A 23,874-nucleotide genomic window follows, 5' to 3' on the forward strand; every position below is an offset into this window, starting at 1 on the left:
TTATGGTAGAAATCTACCATAAAATTTGGTATTTTCATCTGGATTTTAAGTAAAAAATCACTACTTTTTGCGTCAAGAGCATTTCAAGCATAAAATAATTGTAATAATTTTGGTTCAGTCTTTGGCATAGTCATCTCATTTTCACTGAAAAGAAAGCAGAAAACCACTGAATACATTCTTATATGTAATCAGTAGCTTTCTATGAATCCCAAGCTGCATACAGTATCAGCCTGTGCTGTTCTTAGCCTATACACCACATGACTGCTAACAACATTAGAATCAGAACTTGACAGTCCTTTTGCAAAGTGGAAATTTGGTTTTTCTGGAAATAAGTACTTTTTGGCATTAGCAGATACCAGATTAAATAAAATTAAGCCTTAACGTTTTCGTGCACATTTTGGGCAGAGTAGTCAATGTGGGGTTCCATTAAACCAGGATAATAATATCACGGAATGGGCTCCAGAATTGCTCTGGGGTGGAGGTGGCCAAAGGGAGCAAGAGAGCCCAGAGCCAACGCTGCTGGTACTTGTCATCACAGTCGCCCGAGCGCAGAGAGTGGCACGGCAGGAAGCCAGGCCAGTTTCTGCCAGGAGAGCACAGCAGCGGGACTGCAGGTCCATGTCAACATTTCTGAAGACCCAGAATGAGCTATAGAGGGCATGAGTCTCCTAAATGGGAAAAAACAAGTGCTGATAATCACTAATGTAAGTTGTTTCCTATGGGCTGGGGGTGTACTCAATTATATGACCTTATTTATATTTCACAGCAATCTCGGGTACTGTTATGCTCCCCATTTAGAGGCGGAAGTACAGTGTGGAGCAGCTGAGGGACTGCCAAGGTCCCGCTAGTAAGGAAGTGAGAGCCCGGACTGCAGTCTAGCTCTGCCCCTCGAAGACAAACCAAGCCAGGAATACTCGAATTCTGACATTATACTCTGCTCAGGCTTTTTTTTTTTTTTTTAAACTTTGCCTTAGAGAAACCATGTAAGCCCTGTGAAACTAATTTCATCTCTTGTGTCAAGGGAAATAATTATAGTGAGCCATCCTGAAAGAATACCTAAAAGTTAACTTCTCTCTCTTCTTCTCCTGGTAGCACCCCTTGCTGGGCTACAGTTTTGGTTAAAAAAACAAAATTCCCCCCCCAAAACAAAAGACCCAAATCAAGTCAAGAGATCAAATTAAGAATCTGATCCAGGCCGGGCGCGGTGGCTCACGCCTGTAATCCTAGCCCTCTGGGAGGCCGAGGCGGGTGGATCTCTCGAGGTCAGGAGTTCGAGACCAGCCTGAGCAAGAGCGAGACCCCGTCTCTACTAAAAATAGAAAGAAATTATCTGGCCAACTAAAAATATATATAGCAAAAAATTAGCCGGGCATGGTGGCACATGCCTGTAGTCCCAGCTACTTGGGAGGCTGAGGCAGTAGGATCGCTTAAGCCCAGGAGTTTGAGGTTGCCGTGAGTGAGGCTGACGCCACGGCACTCACTCTAGCCCGGGCAACAAAGTGAGACTCTGTCTCAAAAAAAAAAAAAAAAAAAAAAAAAGAATCTGATCCATTTAGAGCTTTCTGGATCTTTTTTGCCAGGGGCCCAGTTATGAAACTTTAGCTTGCACATTTGTTAAGTATAGGTCAGTTTCAACACAAAAACCCAACTTTTCAATCTCTTCAGGGATCAGTTGGTTTGATTCTTGCAAAGCAGCAGGATGAAATGGCACCACCATTTCCTTCTCCTCAGTCTAGGGGCATTGCAGCCTTTCCTAGCTCATCCCTCTTGAGTGAGGCTTTAAACAGGGATCGGGGGCTTGACCATGCTATGAAGTGTCAAACTTTATGACAGGTTCAGATTGCTGTCCACGTCTACAGCCAATATCATTACTAGAAAGTGAAAAGGCAGTTTATGGATAAGGTAATGTACTAAGATGTTTGTGATGCAATGCTGGCTATCTCTCAAAATTATTCTTGCCTGCAAAGATGTCTAAGATGTGCGCATTGGGTGAAATAGCTCCATGAAGGAGCTGAACCACCATCAACTACTGTGCTTGCCTTGGAGCCACTACCTTTGGAGACTGGTTTAATCAAAAGTTGGGACATATATTGACCTGCTACTATGGGTTGACCCACAAAAACCCAGTCACAAACAGAGGTGATGGCCTCCACCTCCTATTTATTTAGGAGGCAGGGAATTCCAGCCACAGTGGCTGTCCTGAGCCCCAACACACGGAGGCGTAGTTCCTAGTTGAGACACAGCAGAGGGAGGCCCCACGCTGCGTTCCTCACAAGTAACAACTCCAGCAGGAGTCCCGAGACAGGTCCTTCACCGTGACACTAGCCAGAAATGATACATTGCCATGTCCAGCAACATTTTTATAAATAAGCCATTTGTCATTCTCACCTTCATTGTTACATTCAGATACGTTTTAAGATTCTTTTCTAAAACCATTATCTGCCCTACAGATAAAAGAGAATGGGCCATTGAAGGTGGCCCTGAAAATATAACATATGATAGAAGTTAGATTCAGTTACACACAGAAGTCCTTTGCCCTCTGGCCAAGACGATGCCACGTGGTCTTGTGCAGGAGGGCTCTGTGCTTGGTCTCCATGTTGTCACCGACAGCTTCCCAAGAGCGAATACGGGTGTGTGGAAGAATTAATGAGGCACGTATTTAATAAACACAGAGTTATCAGCCCAAGGGCTTACGAAACCAGGGCAGGCCGGATGAGCATCAGGTGGCCATTCTGTGAGGAAATCACCTCACAGCGAGGTCTCGGCTTTGCCACGCTGGAGGGACGCGGTGGCTGCCGACCCTGGTTAGCTCTGCCGTGTAGGACAGGGCGGAGACAGTCCTTGTGCTAAGTATCCCTCCGTACACTTTTTACCTTCTCCTGCATGTGTTATCTCCAGAGCAATAGAAACAACCACCACAATAAATACACAGCCAAGAGAAACATCTCACGATCATAAGCTCTGGTCTGGTTCCTTTTACGTTAAGAGTAGCATGTGTCACAGGTGAAGCTGCGCAGTTGCAGGGTCTGAGAATACGCCACGGTACAACATGCAACACTGAAATGTAAACGCTATGTAGGCTCAAGAGAAAAACTTTAAAAAAAAAAAAGCGTGGTGGTCCACAGTTCTGATGTACAAGCCTCCTCGGGCAAAGGTGTTCTTTCTGGAAATTTCTGTACCGTGGGCAAAGCAGAAGGAGGGCAGCCTGGACATCCAGAGAGCAAGGCTGCTGCACCGGTGAGGAAGCACAGGGAGCCAGGGCCCTGTCTGCAGAGAAAGGCTGACCCTGACGGCAGCCCCTGCAGGCCCCAACGCTGCACGTGCGCCCTGGACAAGGAACAAAGGTCCAGGGAGTCAATTCTACTCGGCCCTGAGGCTGGACAGAGTGGGACTCGTCAGTGACCAGTAGCAGGTGGAGACTAGCTCTTGCTGTGAATTTTATAGTAAGTTCTTCACATTTGCACTTAGTTGTTTTAATAATGAGAATTATGTTACATCTCTGAGTAAAAAAGTAACTTCTCTTTTAATTAATCCAATGCTGGCAAGACTAGCTGCTGGCACCACAGGGTCATAATTCCTGCATCATTAATCACCTTGTGTTAAAAAAAAAAAACACTTGATTTCAGGAATTACTAATCAGTATAAAACGCATAAACAGCCTGAGGAATGCTGGCCTCAAATGCTTAACGTGTTGGCAAGTGTCTTGGAGCTCAAGGAGAACTAAACAAGCCGCTCTCGCACGAGCGCGGCTCTGCTCTTGCAGACGCTGGGTGAGCTGCAAGCTCGCTGTGCCCGACAGCACCCAGGCTGCTGCCACGAGATCGCGGGACTGACGATCGGGAAGCAGGGAATGTCTGCAGCACCAGACTCTCGCCAACCTGACTTTTTATGAACTATTCCCAAGGGGTCAGTACATGCAATTTTTTTTAGACCTCACTGGACATGATAAATGTTGCCATCTACTGTGTTCAACTGTGAGAATGTTCAATATGACACAAAGCAAAGGCCAAGGCCTGAGAAATTTTGTTACTTGTGAATTTGTCCTTGGGAAAGCGGTGTGGCCACGTTTCCCATGCTGCTAATCGCCTTGTGAGGGGCTCAGCATTTCTGAGACAGCCCGGCTCTGCCCGGCAGCTCTGCGGGACACGTGCCCCGGCTCTTGCGTCCCAGCTGCCTGGCTAACACTCGTGCCCCTAATGGAGAGGTGACTCCTCTAAAGGGGAATGTTCCCTCTCAGAGAGCCAGCTGTCGCTTACAGTAGAGCTCATCAATCCTTGGGCCTCGGGCAGACAGCGCCGTGCACACAGCGCGCTGCGTCCGCACCGTGGACATGCGGGCCCACGAGAGGCGGGCTGGGTTCTGACTGTTGGGCCCCTCTCCAGCAGCCCATCCACGTGCTTCCACTGCATACAGCACAGAGTGGAAACTCACAGGTCCCCTCTTATGGGTAATCACTAAAAACTATTGTTGGAAGGAGCGGGAAGTAAAGGGAAATGACATTAAAATATGCTGAATGTGAGGTTCCAGCTGAGTGACTTTACATTATTTTCCACCCATGGGTAACATTTTCCAGGACTGGTGTTTAGAAAACCAGATGTGTTTCGTGGTTTTCCTTGTCCAAAGCATTTGGATGCATGCGTGGGAAACACCCAACACGCTTTCTCAGACGCGGCAGGTCTGTGCGAAGAGGCCATCGGGACCCTATTTGAGTTAAGCACAGACATTTTATGGGACTGACTGACAACATCTCTTTTTGAAATAATAAAATTAGCAGATTTTAAAGCACTATTTGCAAAGTAACATTTTAGTTTCTAGCTAGATCACTGCTGGAAAACCTATTCCATGCCCTGAAGTCTCCCCGTGGACACTGGCATGATGACACACTTCCTAACGACTGAGTAAAAGTTCCTTTGAAAGTATTCTCCTTCCTGAGTCATGTTATTCGGGGAACATGAAGGGTGGATGAGTGTACATAGAAAACAGCTGTTTAGGTATTAAACTCTGGTTTGTATATAGAGAGAGAAAGCAGGGAGCCGGGCTGGGGCTGGGCAGACTTCCCCTTAGCCTGCACTCAGGGCCCCGCCGCCGCTTGTCCCCATCTGGATGTGAGCCAGCGTTCTGATGACAGCCCTCTCCCACTTGACACGAGGCTCCGCAGGCTCTGCACCGAGGGCGCCGGGAGCGGGAGGAGCGGCAGCTGCAGCGGCCGGCGCAGAGGGAGTGCCCCACAATGGCTGTGGGTGAGCGGCTAAAGCCGCGCCCAGATGACGGCTGCACCATGTCCCCAAGGCCCTGTGCCCTCACCCCTGAACACAGGCCTCCCAGGGCCTCAGGAGCCCTCTGAGAGCAAAGCAGGGTCAGCGAGCGAGAAAACTTTAATACAGAGTCCCTCTCAGGAGTTCATACACCAAAGTCCCCACCACAGCTGCCATTTTGTATAAAAATGCAAAAAATCTGGATGTTATCAATAGTATCTTTCAATTTATTAGCAGGGTCTATTTCTGTGGTGTTTGGCAACACTAATAATTACTCAATAACATTGAAATCCAACCTCTCTTTATACATGCTTTATTTTTTCAAATTGTCATCAAATACTTTTATTTGGGGGATTATGTTTCACCTGGGCCAAAGAGAACCAGAAATATTTTACACATGTTTGAGGATTTTAAAAAAAATACTTGTTCTTTTCTCCATATATGTTATGTTGACAAATTAATGCTGCTGCTGATGGCATTCCTTCTGAGGTAAATCCACTGGCCCCAAGAGGGACACACTCCATTGATCTGATCTTAGTGTGGTCCCTATTTATACGGGTAAACCAAATAAAAGGCTTAATGATACGATTTCTAGCAAAAATCCAGCAATACAGATGGCACCGGCGGCCACAGCTGGGCGGAGGGGTCTCCTGCCACCTGGGACAGCAGCACTTGAAATAAGACGACACAGACATGGACTGGGGCTCTTCCCCCAGGTGTGGGCAGAACAACGGCTCGGATTAGGCACCCACCTGCCTGTGGAGCTGTCCCCTGTCCACAGTCTGCAGCCGCGCCCCGTGGTCTCCAGTCTGCACCGGGGAGTGTGGCGAATGCTCCCCCGCCGGGAAGCCACAGCCGCGATCGCCGTCATCCCGGTCTGGGCCGCCTGCCTGCTGACCCCCCTGGACTCCAAGCTCACCCAGCCCAGGGAGGGTCTCTGGATGCTCGCCCTGAAACCGGCAGGAGATGATGGTCACAGCTTCGCCCAAATCCTTTTGCTGTACAGCCTGATTTTTATCGTTTGAGGATAATTATCCACTTATGGATCATCACGTCCTGTACTTCTCAGTGCTTTGCCCTAAAATGCTCATTTCGGTCATTTCACTCACTGGCAATTGCTCCATTTAAATAGCACAGAGTAAGTGCTCAATTTATTAGAAAAGATTAATAAGAAATTTTACTATTTATAAACCAGTATTGCTTATAGCTATGGTTTTATAAATTAGAGGAGGAGGAACTCCAGAATACTGATCAACAAGAAATTTTGCAACTATTTCTAGGCTTTGCTTAACAGTGGTTTTGTGTGTCATGGACACTTGGAAGCTGGTGCAATTAATTTTTGATCAATTTCTTCACCCTGAGGAAAGAGAATCACTGTAGAGAGAAACCAAGTGTTCTCAGTCCCTTTAAGCAGCTGACCCAGTAGCGGGGTGTGGGTGTACTGGGCACACCGAGCACAGTAGCTCCTGCCCTGGGCTCGCCAGGCAGCCAGGCTGGGGGCCTGCAGAGTGAGGGGCCACCCTCACTTAATCAATACCAATCAAGCAGAAAGCAAACAACTCTGTTCTGTTTGTTACAAATCTGGGAACTGTGACATAAGAAGAATAAATACAAATTTCAGAGGTGGCAAAGTGACACATCTGAAGCTTAGAAAAGACCCTTCTATCCTGTGTGGGCAGAATGGGCTCTCACATCTGGGAACAAAAACTGAATGGAAAGAAGAGCAGAAGTTTCAGGACCAGCTCCTTCAAACCCGCAGGGCTGGGTGCGGTGGTGAAGGGCCTCGGGGTGAGGACTTCAGTGGATAAACCAGCAGCAAAGGAGGTGGCGGCAGAACGGCTGCAGGATGGAGTTGCAGACCCGAAACTAGGTCGGAGTACTGCATGGATTTCTTGCTTTGCTACGTAACTGGCCAAGCCATTGCATTTCTGTTGCTTGCACTGAAACTGACACAAAATAATTTAAAATAATAGGACCTGGCTATGTGCAGGATGGGTGGGGGAACAGCAGAGCTTGGGGTCAAGAACAAAACAGCTGCAAGTACAACCAACTCTGTGGGCCGTTACCTCGGTCAGATCCTCCCCTTCCTCCTCCATCTGCGTGCCTTGCCGCCAGTGTTTCAGCAGCCACCTGAGTTTGACGTAGAAGAGGAAAATGTTCTGCTTCAGTGACCTGAGCTCCTGCTGCATCAGATTCTTCTCATCACTCCAGGTTCGCTCATGGAGGGTGTTCTGCAAGGCCAGGCTGTGCATTTCCAGTTCTTTCCACCTCAAGGCATAGAGGTGCTCCTCCTCCATCTTGAACGGAAGGAAAGAGAAACTGTGACAAGCAGCTATTCTAATTGGCCACCCAAACCAAGCCAAGCGTCTCTGCAAATTGCCATTCAATCTATAGCACGTTGCATATGGGATGTGAAGCCCCCGTACGTTCAGTTTGATTAAAGACTTGAGCTGTTTACTATTTATAAAACCTCGTAAGTTTTGTGCTTCAGAAGCAAGTGCCATTTCAAAGTAAGGTATTATAATCATTTTTCATCTTGTGTCTCTCATGGTGTTTTTAGATGTCTCTAAGACTCCTTCAGGAAAACTGTTTCTTGGATGCAGGGCTTACAGCTGACTTGAGTTCCATTCAAGTGGATTCCATTTCCTCTCTGCACAAGGCCTGGCACTCAAAGGCACATGACAATTATAGAGAAGAAAGGAAGTGGAAATCCTTCCCTTTTACCTGCTGAGCTCCTGGCTCCCCGCTGCCCTGACAGAGGAGCACAGCAGCTGACGGGGAGCACCCAGGTAGGCCGGAAGGAATTCTTCCCGACTATGCGAGACTGGACTGCACACAGTGGGGAGCAAACAGGAAAGTAAGTTTGATAACCTACTTCCACAAGTAAAGACTAAACATTCCTATCAGATCTGGGTATCTCTTAGGGAAATAAAAGCACTGCTGAAAAGAAATGTCTTACATCTCCACGTTAAGCTCCCGTGTTATAAACATCATGGGTATAGGCAGTCTTCCAAGCAACAAGCAACTAACCACGCAAAAGGGCGAATAAAATCTTATTTTGCAGATAAGGGCAAAAGACTAATACCTATAGTAGCTAAAGTGATACATGGATCAAAACTTCGTGTTCCACAGACCAAAATAAAAAGTTCGAATGCCAGCCTTACAGTGGCTAGCAGCTGTCCCTCTCCCAATTTAACACTCTCTTTTATGCCAAAAACCAAGGCAGGGATTTTTTTTTTCCCTTAAAGTACTAGATTAATTCTCAGAAACCATGGGAACAGGACTGTGCTGCCTGAGGCCGGTGAGGAGTCAGAGGCAGCTCTGGAAAGGCCCATGGGTCTGTCTGGGCAATGACTTGCAGGGCTGCTGGTAATACCTGCTCTTTACTGTACTTTGGCTGAAACAACAGAAAACGGGCGATTTTATTCGCCATCTCAGCAGCCCTCGGGGTGCCACCACTGGTTCTCCCCTGCGGACTCAAGGGAGCACCAGTGGGGAGGGCGGCCGGGCACCCTGGACATTCAGTGTCTGCAATTTCTTACTGATATGGCCAGGTGGTCCTTTTGGGGGAGAAAGGTACACATAAAATTTCACACTCAAGATGTAACAGTCCTGGGGTCTTTTGCACCATCTGGTCTGAGTTAGCTACAGGATAATAAAGGAGGCAGTTACTCTGCAACAAAGATCAGTAATTAAAAGAGAGGAGGTCTGGTCTCTAGTCTCTCCTTTACAGAACAAGAATCATGAGGAAGGACTTAATCTATAATCCAAGAAACAAAATTGCAAACATGTTCCATGACTTGGTCTTTAGGATTTAACTTCTCCCTTGATATGATGCACTTAGAGTCCTAACATTTTATTTTCTTTTGCATGTTTTAGCCAACTGACTCTCACTAGACAAGGTAAGCCTTCCCAGGGGCAACATGAAGATCACTCCTGCTCCTTCCCCATGCTGCGACGGGCAGGCACTGAGACACTGGGTCCTTCCCTCTGCAGCACCGTCCAGGCCCTCCTGGAAGGCTCCCTCCTCTCTCTGACTTCTCCTCCACTGCCTTTTCTGCTGCCTTCTGTTCCACCGCTCCAGTTGCTTCCCAAGTCTCAGAGCTCAGTCTCTGCCCTCTTATGTTAAGGGACACCTTCTCTTCCCTTCTGAACAAGGCTGGAGGACATATCTCCACCTCCAAAGCCTCTTCAACACACACCTTTGCTACGAATCCAACTACCAGAAACACGTGGGACCCTGCCATTTTGTTATCAGTATACCCAGTGATAAATTCACTTTTCAAACAATATTTGGTGCAATGCAAAAAAAGATTTTTTTTTTTTTACTTAGAAATTTATCATTCAAGTAATATTAAATTATTTTCCTTTGGTAATGATATGTGAAATTTGACCTACAAACCAAACACTTAAAAAGGGGTGTGCATCTAATGGTAGAAGCAGGCAGAAAATATTTAGACCTTGACATTCAACTCTGCCTTCCCTGAGCTGCCAGGTGCAGAAGATGCTCCCTTAATCAGTTTGTGACCCACTTGGATCACATGGCCATGGTCAATGTCCTTGCCAAAATAAATCTTGGATACACTCAGTATCTTACTTGCATAGGATATGCATTTTAAAACACTAAGGTGGCGTCCAATTCAAGATCAACTGCTTTGTTTTGTTTTAAAGACATCATTGTCTTTCAAGAACAAATACAAGGGGGGAAGTGCAGCTACAGCCAATTCTGAACCCAGATATCTGTTTACAACTTAATTAGATTTGGGGTGGCGGGGACTGGACCGTCCTCAGGGAGGCCTGTGGCGATGAGTGTCAGCATCTGTGAATCCTTCTACTAGGCACTCTGGGAAAGGATCTGATGGATAAAGAGTAATTAGCCAGACACTGGCTACTCTGGAATAATATAAGTTAATCAGGCTACAGCTGAAGTAGTGGCAGTTTTTTGAAGACAATTGTTTAAGGTGAGTTGTTGAGGTTTCTATCAGAAAATTCACCTAACGTTGACAAAGGTGACAGACACACTTCCCTGTCCAGTTGCAGTTAGGCCCTTATTTATGTTAGCACGCTGCAGGAAAGCTCAGATTAGATACGAGGAAGACCTCCCTAGACCACAATGGAAGTACTGAACAGCACGTTACAGAGCAGGAAGGTAGACAGTTATCTTTACGGGGCGTCCGAGCGGGGGCAGCCCTACTGGGTTTCCACGTATGTGCCCATGAGTCCAGCAGCCTGGGTGCGACAGACAGCAATCCTTTGAAAATGCATCTTGGCATTTCTCCGTAGGGGCTGTGCCGTCCAAGCAGCAGCCGTGCTGAAATCTGTGTTAAATATTTACCTTACGGATCTTGTTTGTAAATGTCTCTGTCTCCTCTTGATGCAGTCTGGCCGCCTGCACGAGCTGGCCCTGTAGCTCCTCTATGGATACACTCTGCTCGGGTAAAACAGGGGGGCCCCTGAGCTGATTGGTGGGATAAAGGAAGGGGTTTAGTGGAAACGAGACCTCTGCCTGAGGTGACAACGCAGGACAGACATCTGCACAAGCTGGGGACACACACGGAGCGACACAGCACGCTCGGGAGCTGCAGCAGTGGAGTGACTGCGGCAACACTCGCCACCTGAGCCCTGGCGCCCGGACGCCGAGACGGCTCCACCTGCCCTGCGTCTCACCCAGGAGGCGAGGGCAAGTGGGCATCTGGCCCTGAACCTCAGCCACCACGATAACTGCCAACCAGGCTGAGAAGGAAGCTGGGGGACCCCAGAGGTGTCCTCGTTCCCACAGTGGCTTCTAGGTTTTGAGACATGCCGAAGTGGTCAGGGGTTGGCAGTCGGGATGGAGGCAGGCATGGCCACCATCACACGTCGGCAGCCTCTTAGATTCTCTGAGCCATACGGGCCCATGGTGAATAATTAATTCTGTCATATGCTTTCTTATAGAGTTTTCCCTTGCTCAACTAAGGGTGCCATTCTTTCATCCCGAAATCTGACCCTGGATGCTCAGGGCAGTGGGCTGGGGCTCTTTCAATTAGCAGAGACCGGTGGCTTCAGCAACGATTGAACAAAGATCCACTCACTACACTTTAGGTTAAAAATAGGTACCCGAATCTGTATTATGATTTTTTTTTAGTAAAGTCTACCTTTTACGTCTAAATGGTAATGATATGAGAAGGCAGAGTCACTACTCTTGAAATGAAATGTATTCTTTAGCGATGGAAACCCTGTTATACTAAAAATCCCAGGCATCATTAAAATTTAAGTGTGTCATTTTACCCACTGGTTTATGCTACTTGAAGGTAGGTGATTTATAAAACTGGGAATTCAAGTGGATTGTTGCAATAAAAATGTGTGTCATTTCACTGGTTCATTCTGATTTCCTTTACAATGCATCTATTACTTCTCAGAGATGGGGCCTGTGTTGCCATGAGTGAAGACCATACCCCAAAAACAAGAGATGAAGAAAATTAAAGAGCAAAGTACTTCCCTTAGCACGGAGAATGGGAGGGAGAGGGAAAGGGAGGATGAAGAGGAAGGGGGAGAGGAGGGGGAGGAAAGAGGGGGAGGAGGGGGAAGGAGAGGGAGGAGGGGGAGGGGAGAGTAGCTTAGCTTAGAAGAACAGAGACAGAAAATCAAAACCAACTTTGGGATAAAATTTGAAAGCCAGAGATTTAAATTTACCCTACTTCTGGGAATTTAAGAATTTCTGAGAGCATTAAATGCTTCTCTGATTTGCTAGTTAGAGACTATTATCACAGTCTTTTGTATGTATTAGTGTATTATATGCAGTGTTTAGGGTTTTCTTTGAAAAGAGGCACTTCTCTCTCTACATGTCAAATTTACTGCAATGACTAATTTTTCATTTCTGAAAGTTTTATTTTTTAAATATGTGTGGTCTTTTATGACAGTGACTTACTCTTTTTTTCTCATGTTTGCTTGCCTCTAATAATTTCGAACACATCTTTTACAGCGTCTGACAATTCTATCACCAGAAGGTCGTAGAGCTGAATCCCGCTATCTGCCATGTCTGCAGACTCTTGCTCCTGGTGCATGTTTCTGGCCTGTATGTCTGAAGTTTTGCATTGTGAGTTCATTTTCAAGGGGCAGTTAGCTGTGGATCTCGTATGAGATCTGGGTTGAGAAGGTGCCTCCAGGTTGGTTTTGTGTTTGCTGAAGCCAGCAATTTAACATAAATCCCTTTCCTTGTGGATTCTTAGACTGAACAGGTAACACCAATTCAAAGCCTGGTCCTCGCCGAAGGCTGGTGTAGCCTTCTCCTGAGCCGGAGCCCACGCTGGCGGACAACTGTCCTGCTGCCTCCCCCTCCCCACCCTGGGACCAGCAGGCAGATGGACCTTCTGTTTGTAAACTCCCTTCCCTGCCGAGTTGGGCCCTGTCTCTGGTTCCCTTGCAGGTACTGAAACCCAGGGCTCCCGGTTACTAATGCCGGCAACGATCCCCTAATCCGCCCACCTAAAGGCCTCGGATACTCCTCTGGTTTTCAATTCTGAAATCAATTCCAACCCTTGAAGATTTCCCTAACTTTCTTGAGAATTCAGCTAAAAACTTTAAAGGATGCTTATATTTTATGCAGCATTTTATTCAATAAATATTTACGGAGCACCTACAGTGGGGAGAAGGCAGCGATGTAGCTGCCAGCCCTGCCCTGGGCTCCCCCTGGCCCTCGGGGCTCGTGCAGGAGCATCTGCACGTCACCTGGGCTGCTCTGCTGCCTGCTTCACTTTCCAGTTATACATTACTTTGTATATTTAGAATGTAAAAATCCTCCTATTTTAATGCATTATATACTAGCCAAAAGCCTGATACATTAGATGCTAAAACAGATGTCCTGATCAAGCTTATCATTTAAAAAAAGCAAAGATCCATCAATTTATTTTCTACATACTACATTAAACTGTTTAGTTTGGTTTTAGTCTTAATAAATAATATATAAACTATTTTATTTTAAGTAAATATGTGAGCCTCATATTTCAGCATTGTTTCATTAAAAACGTGCTCCTCTGTCTGAACCACACCTTTGAAGGGTCACAGAAAAGGACTTGAGGTCCCATGAGGTTGTTCACCAGAGGTACCTGATTTACCCACAGTGACTCCAGGACGTCTGTGTACGCTGTGGCCACCTGGTCAGCAGCAGAAACAGATAGTCCTGATCTGCTAGAAGTTTCCTTTTTCATCCATTTTTGCTAATGGAATATTAAAACCCCCGCAGACAACTGCTCCTAGCTGGGATGCCACCGTCACTCCAGTGTTACAAAGAACAAAATACAAACATGCTATGACAAAAGTTTCAGTCCAGAATTATTCTACTGCCACACAACTACAAACAACCACATACGTGTGCAGAAAGTTTTCACATGACACATAGAACTTCCTCTAGAAAAATAAAGACTTCCCTTCATCACCCAATCCCCAAAGGTTTGATTCTAAAAACCATCCTTTGCTCACTTACCTAAGATTCTGATTATACACCAAACAAATTCATCTTATTTAAACAAATACCATCCTCACATGTTTCCGAGGCTGCTGAGACATTATTCTTGACATCACCGCCCCCCCATGTCAGTGTTCTGAGGCCGTGTTCCACACCGATTTACACCTCTGATTTCCCGAACATCTCCAGAAAAAGGGGTTATAAATTACCTTCCACACTTAAGATTATTTCACCATCTCAATAAACAAACAAGAGAATGCTTTTCACTGCAGTCACCATAATGTCTAGCAATGACCTCCATTCCCATGACTTCATTTTCTGGTGAGTTCCATTTTTGTCCTGACAAGTTTTGCTACCACTTACTTCTTTCAAAAGTGGGATATGAGGGCAACACGTGTACAAGTCCTTGGCATAAGACCCCACATAATTTTACTGTGGCTGGTATTTCACGGCTGCAGCATGAGGGATGGCAAATGCTTTGTGCTCCTTTGATGAAAGGGTAAGAGGAAGAGCTAAGCAGAAGAGCCCTGAGATTTCTGACTTAGAAACGGAATCCTCTGGGCCAGGCGTGGTGCATGTGAAATCTGACCAGTGTCCATGCTCAGCTCCCTCTCATTCAGAACTATTTTTAAGGCGCCTTGCACATTCCAAACTATATCCTACACACTGCTCTTGCCTGATGAAGCAAAGCTCTCGGCAGGTTTCATGGGAACCCTAGGGAGCAGAGTCGGGAAGATTCCAGAACCTAGACTAAGAATCTGGCTAATACTAACAGTAGGCAAAAGGAGTATTTGTCATTCTGGAGCCTGGGGTTTTTTTAGCAGTTAATTTTTGTGTGGTTGCCTTAATAAGTTAGTGGGTTTTAGTAGGTTCTGACTGTACTTTGCCCTGGCCGTGGCTGTTTGTAACAATGCGGGGCTGGGAGATGCCACTCCTGCCATAGGTTTAGAGAACGGTGCCATCTGAGTGGCAGGCCTCCCGCACCACACAGGTTTGTTATCTGCTGGAAATGTGCGATGTGTAAGAATGTGCTGCAGGCCGGGCGCGGTGGCTCACGCCTGTAATCCCAGCACTCTGGCAGGCCAAGGCAGGAGGATCGCTTGAGCTCAGGAGTTCGAGACCAGCCTGAGCAAGAGCAAGACCCTGTCTCTATTAAAAATAGAAATATTAGCCCGGCATGGTGCTGCATGCCTGTAGTGCCAGCTACTTGGGAGGCTGAGGCAGGAGGATCACTTGAGCCCAGGAGTCTGAGGTTGCTGTGAGCTAGGCTGACGCCACTGCACTCCAGCCTGGGTGACAGAGTGACACTGTCTCAAAAAAAAAGAATGTACTTCTTTTTCTCCTTCTTGTTATTACTGCTGCTGCTGCTACTGCCAGTGGTAGTCATAGTTTTAACCTGGCCAAAATACCCCAATCTTCCAGAATAACAACTTATCTTCTTTCCCTGTTCTGCAAATAGAAAAATCCATAAGGCAAAAATCCACAGATGCATTTTATAAATGCAACTTGAGAAACTGATCCTCTTTTAAAACTTCTGCTTAAATTCAGAAAGCTGTTTCTTCGTTTATGCCTCTGATACTGGCTGTCTCTCACCCCTGAGGCACTGAAGGCAAACTGCTGGAGAAGGCCGGCCACGGCACATCCCGCTTCACCCACGGCAGCGTCCCTGTCTGTCTCTCGGTGGGGCCTGTTGAGTCTTCAGCGTGGAGCAGCCTTTGTGGCCAGGCTGCCAGCTAACTCACGGGGGCTCTGTGCCCTGCTCCCAGGCCAGCCTCACAGGACAGCAGTTGCTGGCAGTGAGTTCACGGATGTTTTCATTAAAAGAGCTCTGCTCGCCAGAATTGGCCATTGTACAATTCCTTGACACAGTGTAATACTCAAAGACCAAACTAATGAGGCTGTCAGAGTGACGTCCACACCAGGGATGGGCGGGCTCTCCCGGCCCAGGCTCTACGAGGGACCTACATACAGCTCCTCTAATGAAAGGAAACACTTTGAAGGTATCAAAGTGGTTCCAGAATGTATTTGTTTTTGTAAAAAAAATTTTAAATAGAGTGTTTGCAGCATAATTAATTGAGTTTTCTCTTCTGTGTGAAAAGCTTTTGTGAATAAAAACATCAGAACAGAGGATGTTTAACTCCTGATTAATGCCATTCATTTCCCCTTCTAGGAAATGATGCTCCCTAGATCTGGCCTTTCACTATTGAGTTTTATTTTCTTTAACCTTCTCGTTAAAATATACAAAATTAAAGAAAACTGGACAAATGTCTAAAAGAACCGTCCCACGGCAAGATAGCCGGCCGTTTAAGTCACTTGAGTGACCATGATCAGAAACACACCGGGACAGTGCTGGGGTCAGCGCTGGGCACCCCTGCTGCTGCCACAGCGCTCGCGGGACACGGGCGGGGCACGGAGGACGGAAGTGGCTCCAGGAGACTGTTCTACACCCAGTTGCCACCGAGCAGCTGGGGACTCACTGGCAAGGCGCGTGCTCCTCAGACCTCCTTTGTTCTCATTTGCAGAAGGAGAAAATCGGTCTAAGGCTCTGACGTTCCCTGCTGAGCTATAATTGTTCCATGATCCTATATTGCCACCTGGCACCAACTAACTCTGAAAGTGTACCTATTACGAGAGTTTTATTGTCCCTCGACATGCAGCTTGAATCAACGAAGTATTTTTCTCTCTCTCAAATCATGGGCCATTTTGAAGCCATGCAATGCATTCGTGTACGTGGCAACGTATCATCGCCCCAGTGAAACAGGGAGGACCTAGGAAGCACCCAGAAGGGCTCTGCACGTGTGACAGGCCTTGAATGATGGAGCACCTGGAGGGGAGATGCAGTTCTTGTAAAACAGGCCATCAAAGGGAAGACAGCTGCCCCGTGCAGCCAGAGTTGTGGTTCTGGAAACAGCCAGTGGCAAATAAGAAGGGGCTGCGTGGGCAGAGAAACTGGCACCACGTCCAGGGGAGCCGTGAGCCCTTTCCCTCCTGCCGTCCCCAATGGTAGGACGTGCTGCCCTATTGTTACTCATACCTCACATGGACACTGCATTTGGCATTTTTTAAGGTATTTCCTCATTCAACAGCTCCTATACTCTGAGAATCAACCACACATAGCACCTGGAAGCAGGTTGGGCAGTTTACTCCCATTTTACAGATGAGAAAACAGAGGCCCAGAGATAAGTGAAAAAATTGAGCTACTAAAGGACACAGCTGGGCTAGAGCCCAGGGGCCCTGGTGCCCACTCTGAGTTTGATTCCAGTGCAGTATGACATCCTGCCAGAACTAGCTTAGTGGTGCAGAGCTAACTGAAGGCTGGGCAACGTGTGTTCCAGAGGGTTCCATCCTGGAGGTGGATCACTCAAGCCATGTGAAATGTACAGCATGGGGAGTGTGCTAATGCCCCAGCAACCAGCATTCTCGGAGAAGCCCTGTGTGCAGCCCAGGCCAACGAAGGTGCTTCCTGTGAAAGTTCTATAGAGTCCCAAGGCACTAAGTCACTACATCCATGGGGACAATGGGAGTTCCCCAAGTATTTGCCTGTTCTGTTCTATTGTGGTATAAAACCTAGGGACATCTTACTTGCGATTTTCTTTTCTCAGTCTCTCTTTGTTGCCTGGGCTAGAGTGAGTGCTGTGGCGTCAGCCTAGCTCACAGCAACCTCAGACTCCTGGGCTTAAGCAATCCTCCTGCCTCAGCCTCCCGAGTAGCTGGGACTACAGGCATGTGCCACCATGCCCGGCTAATTTTTTCTATGTATATTTTTAGTTGGCCAGATAATTTCTTTCTATTTTTTAGTAGAGACGGGGTCTCGCTCTTGCTCAGGCTGGTCTCGAACTCCTGACCTTGAGTGATCCACCCGCCTCAGCCTCCCAGAGTGCTAGGTTTACGGGTGTGAGCCACTGCACCCGGCCTTACTTGCGATTTTCAAACGAGAACACACTGAAGTCGATACGGTGGTAATACATGTCTAACTTCATCTCCAAAGACAGTGCTTGTCTTATTCAGGCTTTGTGGAGGTGGTGTTCATGTTGGTGTGGGCCCCGTCACAGGGGGAGAGACGTGCCACCCTCTCCTGCAGGGCCAGGGGAAAAGGCCTGACACTGGAGATACTTGAGCTCCCCTGGGTGAGGCTGCAGCCCTGCCATCCCTGTCTCTGACGACGGGCCAGTGGCCTCTTCAAGTCACAGCGGCTCCTGCTCTGCCCCACCCTGTGCCTCTGCTCACTTCCCTTCCTCAAGGAAGGGCAGGGCTTTCTGCTGCGTGCACTTCTGTGTGTCTCAGCTGGCGCAGTCTCCTCCTCTCCCCTGCCTCGCAGCTAAGTGGTAACCTCCCCACAGGGGCAGAGACATTAGGAATCTTCATCGGTGTCTTGGAGAAGTCACTGTCCTCCTCTAATGAGGACTGTGTTGCCCTAGCCCTTCTTCCTCGGGAACACCCGTCTTCCTGCCCTGCGAGGACGGCTTGCGTCTAAGATCTTTCACTCTTACAGGACCGTTGACAACCGTTTCAACCATGCAGGTCCCTGTGGTGGCTGCAGCTCTGTGTACATGGGGTTACCATGGCAACAGAGACTGCTGAGGACGCCACTGGCTGGGAGTGAACCTCCCCGATTCTGCCAACAGGCCAGAACAGTGTCAACCAGAGACCATGGATGCTCACACGACACACAGGCAATGAAGAGCTGAAAAAGGAAACCCCAAAGAGAGTTTCCTCCAAACTAGGAGAGCTCGTGCTTGGTTTCCATTCCTACTTTCTCTGCTTTTGGACAGGAAGCCACTGTACACTCCCCAGTCAGTCCCACCTCCAGGTGCCCCCAGGGCCTGGGGAAACAGGAAGGGGGACAGTGCCTGCCATGACTATCACTCCCATCCGGCAAGTGTGGCAGTTTGCCCACATGCACCTGTGTACACCCTCCAGTTCCATGCAATGGGCTGTGATGCTGGGGAAGTGCCACCTAGCTCCACATCCTCCTGCCATGTTCCCTCAGGGCCTCGTCCCCGTGGGGAAACCCCACACAGCCAGCCACATGGCAGGAGGGGCGGGAGGGTGGGGTGGGACCTGGGGCCACCAGCTTGCTGACCTCCAGGCTGAAGCAGCTCTGGCCTCCCGGCCCGTGGCTCCCGGCGTCCCCGTCGGCGCGGCGGTGCAGCTCCCGTGTGGCTCGAAGGCGCAAGCTGTCCCGCTCGTCCCCCCGGGCCGGACCGAGCTGCCACTCTAGCTGCTCTCTCAGTCTGGACTGTGAGGTGCATGGGAGGGATTTTGTTTTGTTTTGTTTTAATTTTAAACAAAAAACACAGGACAAAGGGGTTGGGAGGGAGGAGAAAGAAACAAAAATGGGTAAGGGAGACGACTGAAGAAACTACCAGACGAAGAAGAGCATGACTAGAAACACCAGCTTGAGGCCGTGGCGCGGGAGAGAGGAGAGCGGACCGGAGGGGGAGGAGCGGAAGGGGGGGCGGACACTCGCGGAGAGCAGACAGGGCGGAGAGCGGGACGCCGGGCAAGGGGCACATGCAGGGGCGCGGAGTCGGAACCCCACGGCAAGCACACTACCCGTGAAGGGACAGAAAACAAGGCTCCTCCTTCCTTACTTGTGGGTCGAGCAGCAAAAGCCACACTCCGGCAGCAGCTGGGCCCTGCGCCCCAGCGAGGCACGGGGAGCAGTCCTCGGGAGGCCGCTCGGCTCGGGAGGGCGGGAGCGAGCGGCAGGGAGATTCTCCGGGAGAAACATCCTCCTCTGGGAACTGTGCTCTCGCCCTGCTGGCCTGTCCTCCAGCAGGACGTGGGCCTGGGCTGCCTAGGGCCGAGGCCGCGCCGTGTCCCTCCGGCAGCAAGCCCAGCTAGGGATGCGCACGCTCGTTAGCGAGTCTGCTAATTATCCTGACTGAGCCGCGAGTTTGTACTTGGTCTTAAACTCCGCATTGCTTCTTCCTCGGGCAGCCGGTGGTCTGAGACACCAAGAAAGGGGCAAGGCCGGCCGCGTCGATCCCTGCGCCTCCGTGGCCAGCCTTGCGTCTGGGAGGGCCTGTGAGCCACGGGCAGCGGCGCAGGGAAAAGTAAGAGAGGAAAAAGGAAAAAGAAACAAGGAAATAAAAGAGAACTTAAAAAAAAAAAAAAAAAGAAACCCAACCAATAGAAAGGATTTGGTTGGCCCTCGAGGCTTTAGTACAATGCAGGCTTGAAATCATAACCAAGCAGCGGTGAGCAGCACGAGCCCGAGGGCAGCAAGGCCAGCCAGGAGCAGGAAGAGCAAGACGGAGCAGGGAGGCGAAGCCAGGAGCCCCCTTACCTGCAAGTCTGGGCCCAGCTCCTTCCCCAGGGTCCCGATGGGGGAGTCCCGGGACACGGAGGTCACAGTGGACAGGAAGCTGGAGGACTCTGTGAGGTGGGGCAAGGGGGACAGGCCGTCCCCCAGCCGGTTCACCTGCTCCAGGAAGGCCTGCAGCTCCTTCCTGAAAGCCTTCATCTTCGCATTGATGGTCCCCAGCAAGTGGGGCTCGTCCTGGGCGTCCTCGCCCTGGACGCCAGGCTCCAGGGTGGCCCCCGTGTCACAGAGGAAGCTGTCAGTGTCTGTGATAAGCCGCTCCACGGTCCGCTCAAGCCGCTGGGCCTCGTGCTTTATGGTCACCAGGCACTCAGAGTCCTCCTGGGCCTTCAGGAGCTCCACGGGGCACGGCTCGCTGGCCTCCGACGGCTTCCCGCTCCCAAAGCCCGACGTCTTCTCGAACGTCTCCTCTGAGTCGCTCTCTCCACCTACAGGGCCCTCCCGCTTGGGCTGGGGCAGGCGGCCCTCCTCCCCGTCGCTCTCCTTCTTGCCCGCATCACTCTCCGCATCGCTGTCCCGGGGGCTCGGGGCACGTGGCCCCAGGTGCACGGCCAGGTCGCAGCGCTGGACGTTGGACTGCAGCACGCGGTTCTCGTGCTGCAGCTTCAGCACCTTCCCGCTCAGCTCGCTGATCTGCAGCCTGGCCGACTTCAGCTCCTCCTGCAGGGGCGCGCCAGCCCCAGCCCCCTTACCCTCCCCGAGCCACCCCGGCTCCTGGCGAGGCTCAAACTTGAACTTGCTCAGCTCATGTGTCAGCTGCCGGTTGTGGTCCTCGATCTCGGATATGGACCTGCGGAGCAGCTCCGCTTCCTCCTCCACAAACTGCAAGTGGCGGCGCAGCTCTGCGGAGGACTCCACGGAGTCGCCGAAGGGTGAGGTAGGAATGCCGGGCGCGGGGTCCCGGCCCAGCCCCTCTCGCTCGTGCTGGCCTCGCACGTCCTCCATCTCCGCTTTGAGGCCGCGGTTCTCCACCTCCAGCTCCACGATCTTCCGGCCCAAGATGTTGGCTTCCTCCTCCACCAGCTTCAGCCGCAGCTTCAGCTCGGCCTCCCGGGTACTGGGGGGCCCGCCCGCTTCCCCAGTGGGGAGAGGGCTGTCCACGTCACCGTACAGGGACTTGTACTTCTGGAGCTCCTGTTCCAGCTCGTCCTTCTCCCGTCCTAGCTTGGCCATTTTCTTGCGCATCAGGGAGGCTTCCTCTTTGGCAAACTGAAGCTGGCACTTCAAATCGGCACTGTCATCCTGCCAGAGAGAACAGCCCGGGAGAAGGGTTATTTGGAAATACCAAATGTTCGTGTTTTTGACGATTCCCCTCGCACCTCGCCCCCAGTACACACGCAAACACACAACACCGATCTTTCCGTCGGTGCCGTCTGGTTACCCGGAGAAAGAGCCGACACAAGCAGGGGTGCAGGTGGGGCCTGGGAAGGGCCTGCAGCTTGTTGCTTTGTCACGGAGACAGAAGAAACCCAGACACTGGTTGGGGAAAAAACGTGCACATGAAAACCATCATACACGTTGTGAGTGAAGAAGCAGAAAATGAAGTGAAACCTAACACCCATCAGTAACACGTGACCCTTCGGTATCGTGGGTCCTTGTGGTCAGTCACCAGCACGGGTGAGAGAGACCAGGACCCTGGCCGGAGCCCGGCGCAGGCAAGTGACTCGGGCCACGTCCTCCCTGCTGCCCTCACTCTCTCCCCATCCAAAGTGGCCAGCAGCACTGGGACAGGTATCACCAGGATGGGAGGGCCAGGAGACCCCAAGTCAGAGCCCAGCTTTCCCTGACCTGCTGAGGTATGGGAGACAGGGCAATCTGCCTCTCTCCCTCCTGGTCTCCCCAGCCCCAAAGTCCCACAAGAATGACATGATGACAAAAATATGAGGTGATGAGTGACGAGCAGGAGGGTGCTTTGGAAGCCCAGGTGCTTGCTGCATCGGTCCCCAGCTCTGACAGCTGCTGCAGTCCCAGACCCCTGTCTCCTCACGCCTTCACCACACAAGTGCAACCTCAGAGCTTTGCCTGCGTCCCTGTCCCGTTAGCCACTGTAACACAGCAGGAAATTACACTCAGAGACCAAAGGCCAGGAGTTAAGTGTTAGATGGAATCAAGTGTTTTAAGACCCGAGAAGGGGTCCTCATCGGGACACCAGGGGATACCAGCGGGTTCTCGAGGGTCCCCGACACTGACCCTGCTGCTCACAGCCACAGTGCTGGCTGAGGTCAAGAAGGCACCTTTTGGATCAACTGGAAAGTCAAGTCCGCTGTGCCAGCGCTGGTCTCCATGCTTTGAAGCTATGTGAACTCGCCGCCTTGGTCTCATGGAAATGTTTTGCTATTCACATTCAGGGAATGGGAAAATGACTACTTCACTAATCACTGCTCTTCCACTGGCTATCGGAAGCTCCAAAAGGCTTCCCCAGGGGCTTCCCCATCACACAGAGGAACTGCGGGAGTCGAGCCCCGTCGGCCCCAGGGGTGCAGGCAGATCCATCAAACTGCTCTCCAGGCCTGTCCGCCGTGCTCTGGAACAAGATTAACGCTTTCACATCAGCATTTGTGCTCACGATGCAGCTTTTACACTCAGAGAACGTGGCTCGTTCTCTGCCATATTCTTGTCACACACTCACGTGGCAGGAAGATACAGAAACCCCTCCCTTGGCGCCCCTCAACTTTCCCCCTCCCGCCCTGCCTTGATCCCTCCTCCCTCACCATGAACCCCATGGAAGGGGATAAAATGCCATGACAAGAAGACTCACGGGGCCAGGCACGGTGGCTCACGCCTGTAATCCTAGCACTCTGGGAGGCCGAGGCGGGTGGATCGTTTGGGCTCAGGAGTTCGAGACCAGCCTGAGCAAGAGTGAGACCCCGTCTCTACTGAAAGTGGAAAAGAAATTGTATGGACAACTAAAAATATATATAGAAAAAAAATTAGCCAGGCATGGTGGCGCCTGCCTGTGGTCCCAGCTGCTCGGGAGGCTGAGGCAGAAGGATCGCTTGAGCCCAGGAGTTTGAGGTTGCTGTGAGCTAGGCTGACACCATGGCACTCTAGCCCGCGCAACAGAGTGAGACTTTGTCTCAAAAAAAAAAAAAGAAGACTCACGGAAAGACCCAGAGCCAGTGTGCAGCAGTGCCACATGGGAAGCACGCTCTGGCACTGTCTGTGCAACCTCCGAGGGACAACATGCCCGTTGGCATCTACTTGGCCAAGGTTAAAGCGAGTCCTGCTGGACTTGGGGTCAAACCTGCCGCCTGGAGTCCTAGCTTTGCCCTGACATTGTCCAGGGGACTTGGGCTCATCACAGAGCCCTGGTGAACCTGTCTCTTTATGTCTAAAGCAGGATGCTTGTCCAACCACAAAGTCATTGTGAAGGTCAAACAACATAATGTACAGCAAACTGGTTTGTATATGATACATTATCATACTCTAGCTTGCCGAAATTAACTTTGTTCTTTGTCTGAAACACAATTAATATTGGGGAAAGAGGCTAGTAACTCTGTCTTTATTTTTCCCCTCCTTGTACATTAGGAGAATAATATGTGTCACATGGTCTTTGAGTTCTAAAAACTTATCGCATTAAGGATTTGGTTTGGTTTTGATTATGCAGACATAAAAAGCACTTCTGTGACTAACTCAAAGCAAGGCTATCTGCCCTACTCAACTACTGAGCAAACAGGTCATCTTTGCTTCTGGGGAAATTTTTAAACAAGGCTCTACATAGACTACAAGGGTTATACAAGACATATCCTGTGTTTAACCCTAATACTAAAGGAAAAGCATGAATGTTTCTTTGTTCATTCATTCTTTCAGTACATATTTATTGAGTACCTACTATGTACCAGATATTG

General features: G+C 49.8%; 1 protein-coding gene across 2 annotated transcripts in view; it reads right to left on the reverse strand.

Annotated features, from left to right (window-relative positions):
* MTCL1 (microtubule crosslinking factor 1) overlaps window positions 1–23,874 on the reverse strand; it is a 117,056-nt gene that overhangs the window by 25,780 nt on the left and 67,402 nt on the right. The window contains exons 5-9 of one of the 2 annotated variants that reach the window (XM_045527264.1): window positions 19,991–21,268; window positions 18,782–18,937; window positions 10,591–10,713; window positions 7,322–7,552; window positions 6,008–6,205 (exon numbers count right to left, since the gene is read on the reverse strand). In XM_045527264.1, the coding sequence (XP_045383220.1) occupies window positions 6,008–6,205; window positions 7,322–7,552; window positions 10,591–10,713; window positions 18,782–18,937; window positions 19,991–21,268 (1,986 nt within the window). The remainder of the gene's footprint in view (window positions 1–6,007; window positions 6,206–7,321; window positions 7,553–10,590; window positions 10,714–18,781; window positions 18,938–19,990; window positions 21,269–23,874) is intronic. The other variant, XM_045527262.1, reaches the window with a different exon arrangement.

The sequence above is a fragment of the Lemur catta genome, chromosome 16, assembly GCF_020740605.2.
Source record: "Lemur catta isolate mLemCat1 chromosome 16, mLemCat1.pri, whole genome shotgun sequence".
Taxonomy (NCBI): domain Eukaryota; kingdom Metazoa; phylum Chordata; class Mammalia; order Primates; family Lemuridae; genus Lemur; species Lemur catta.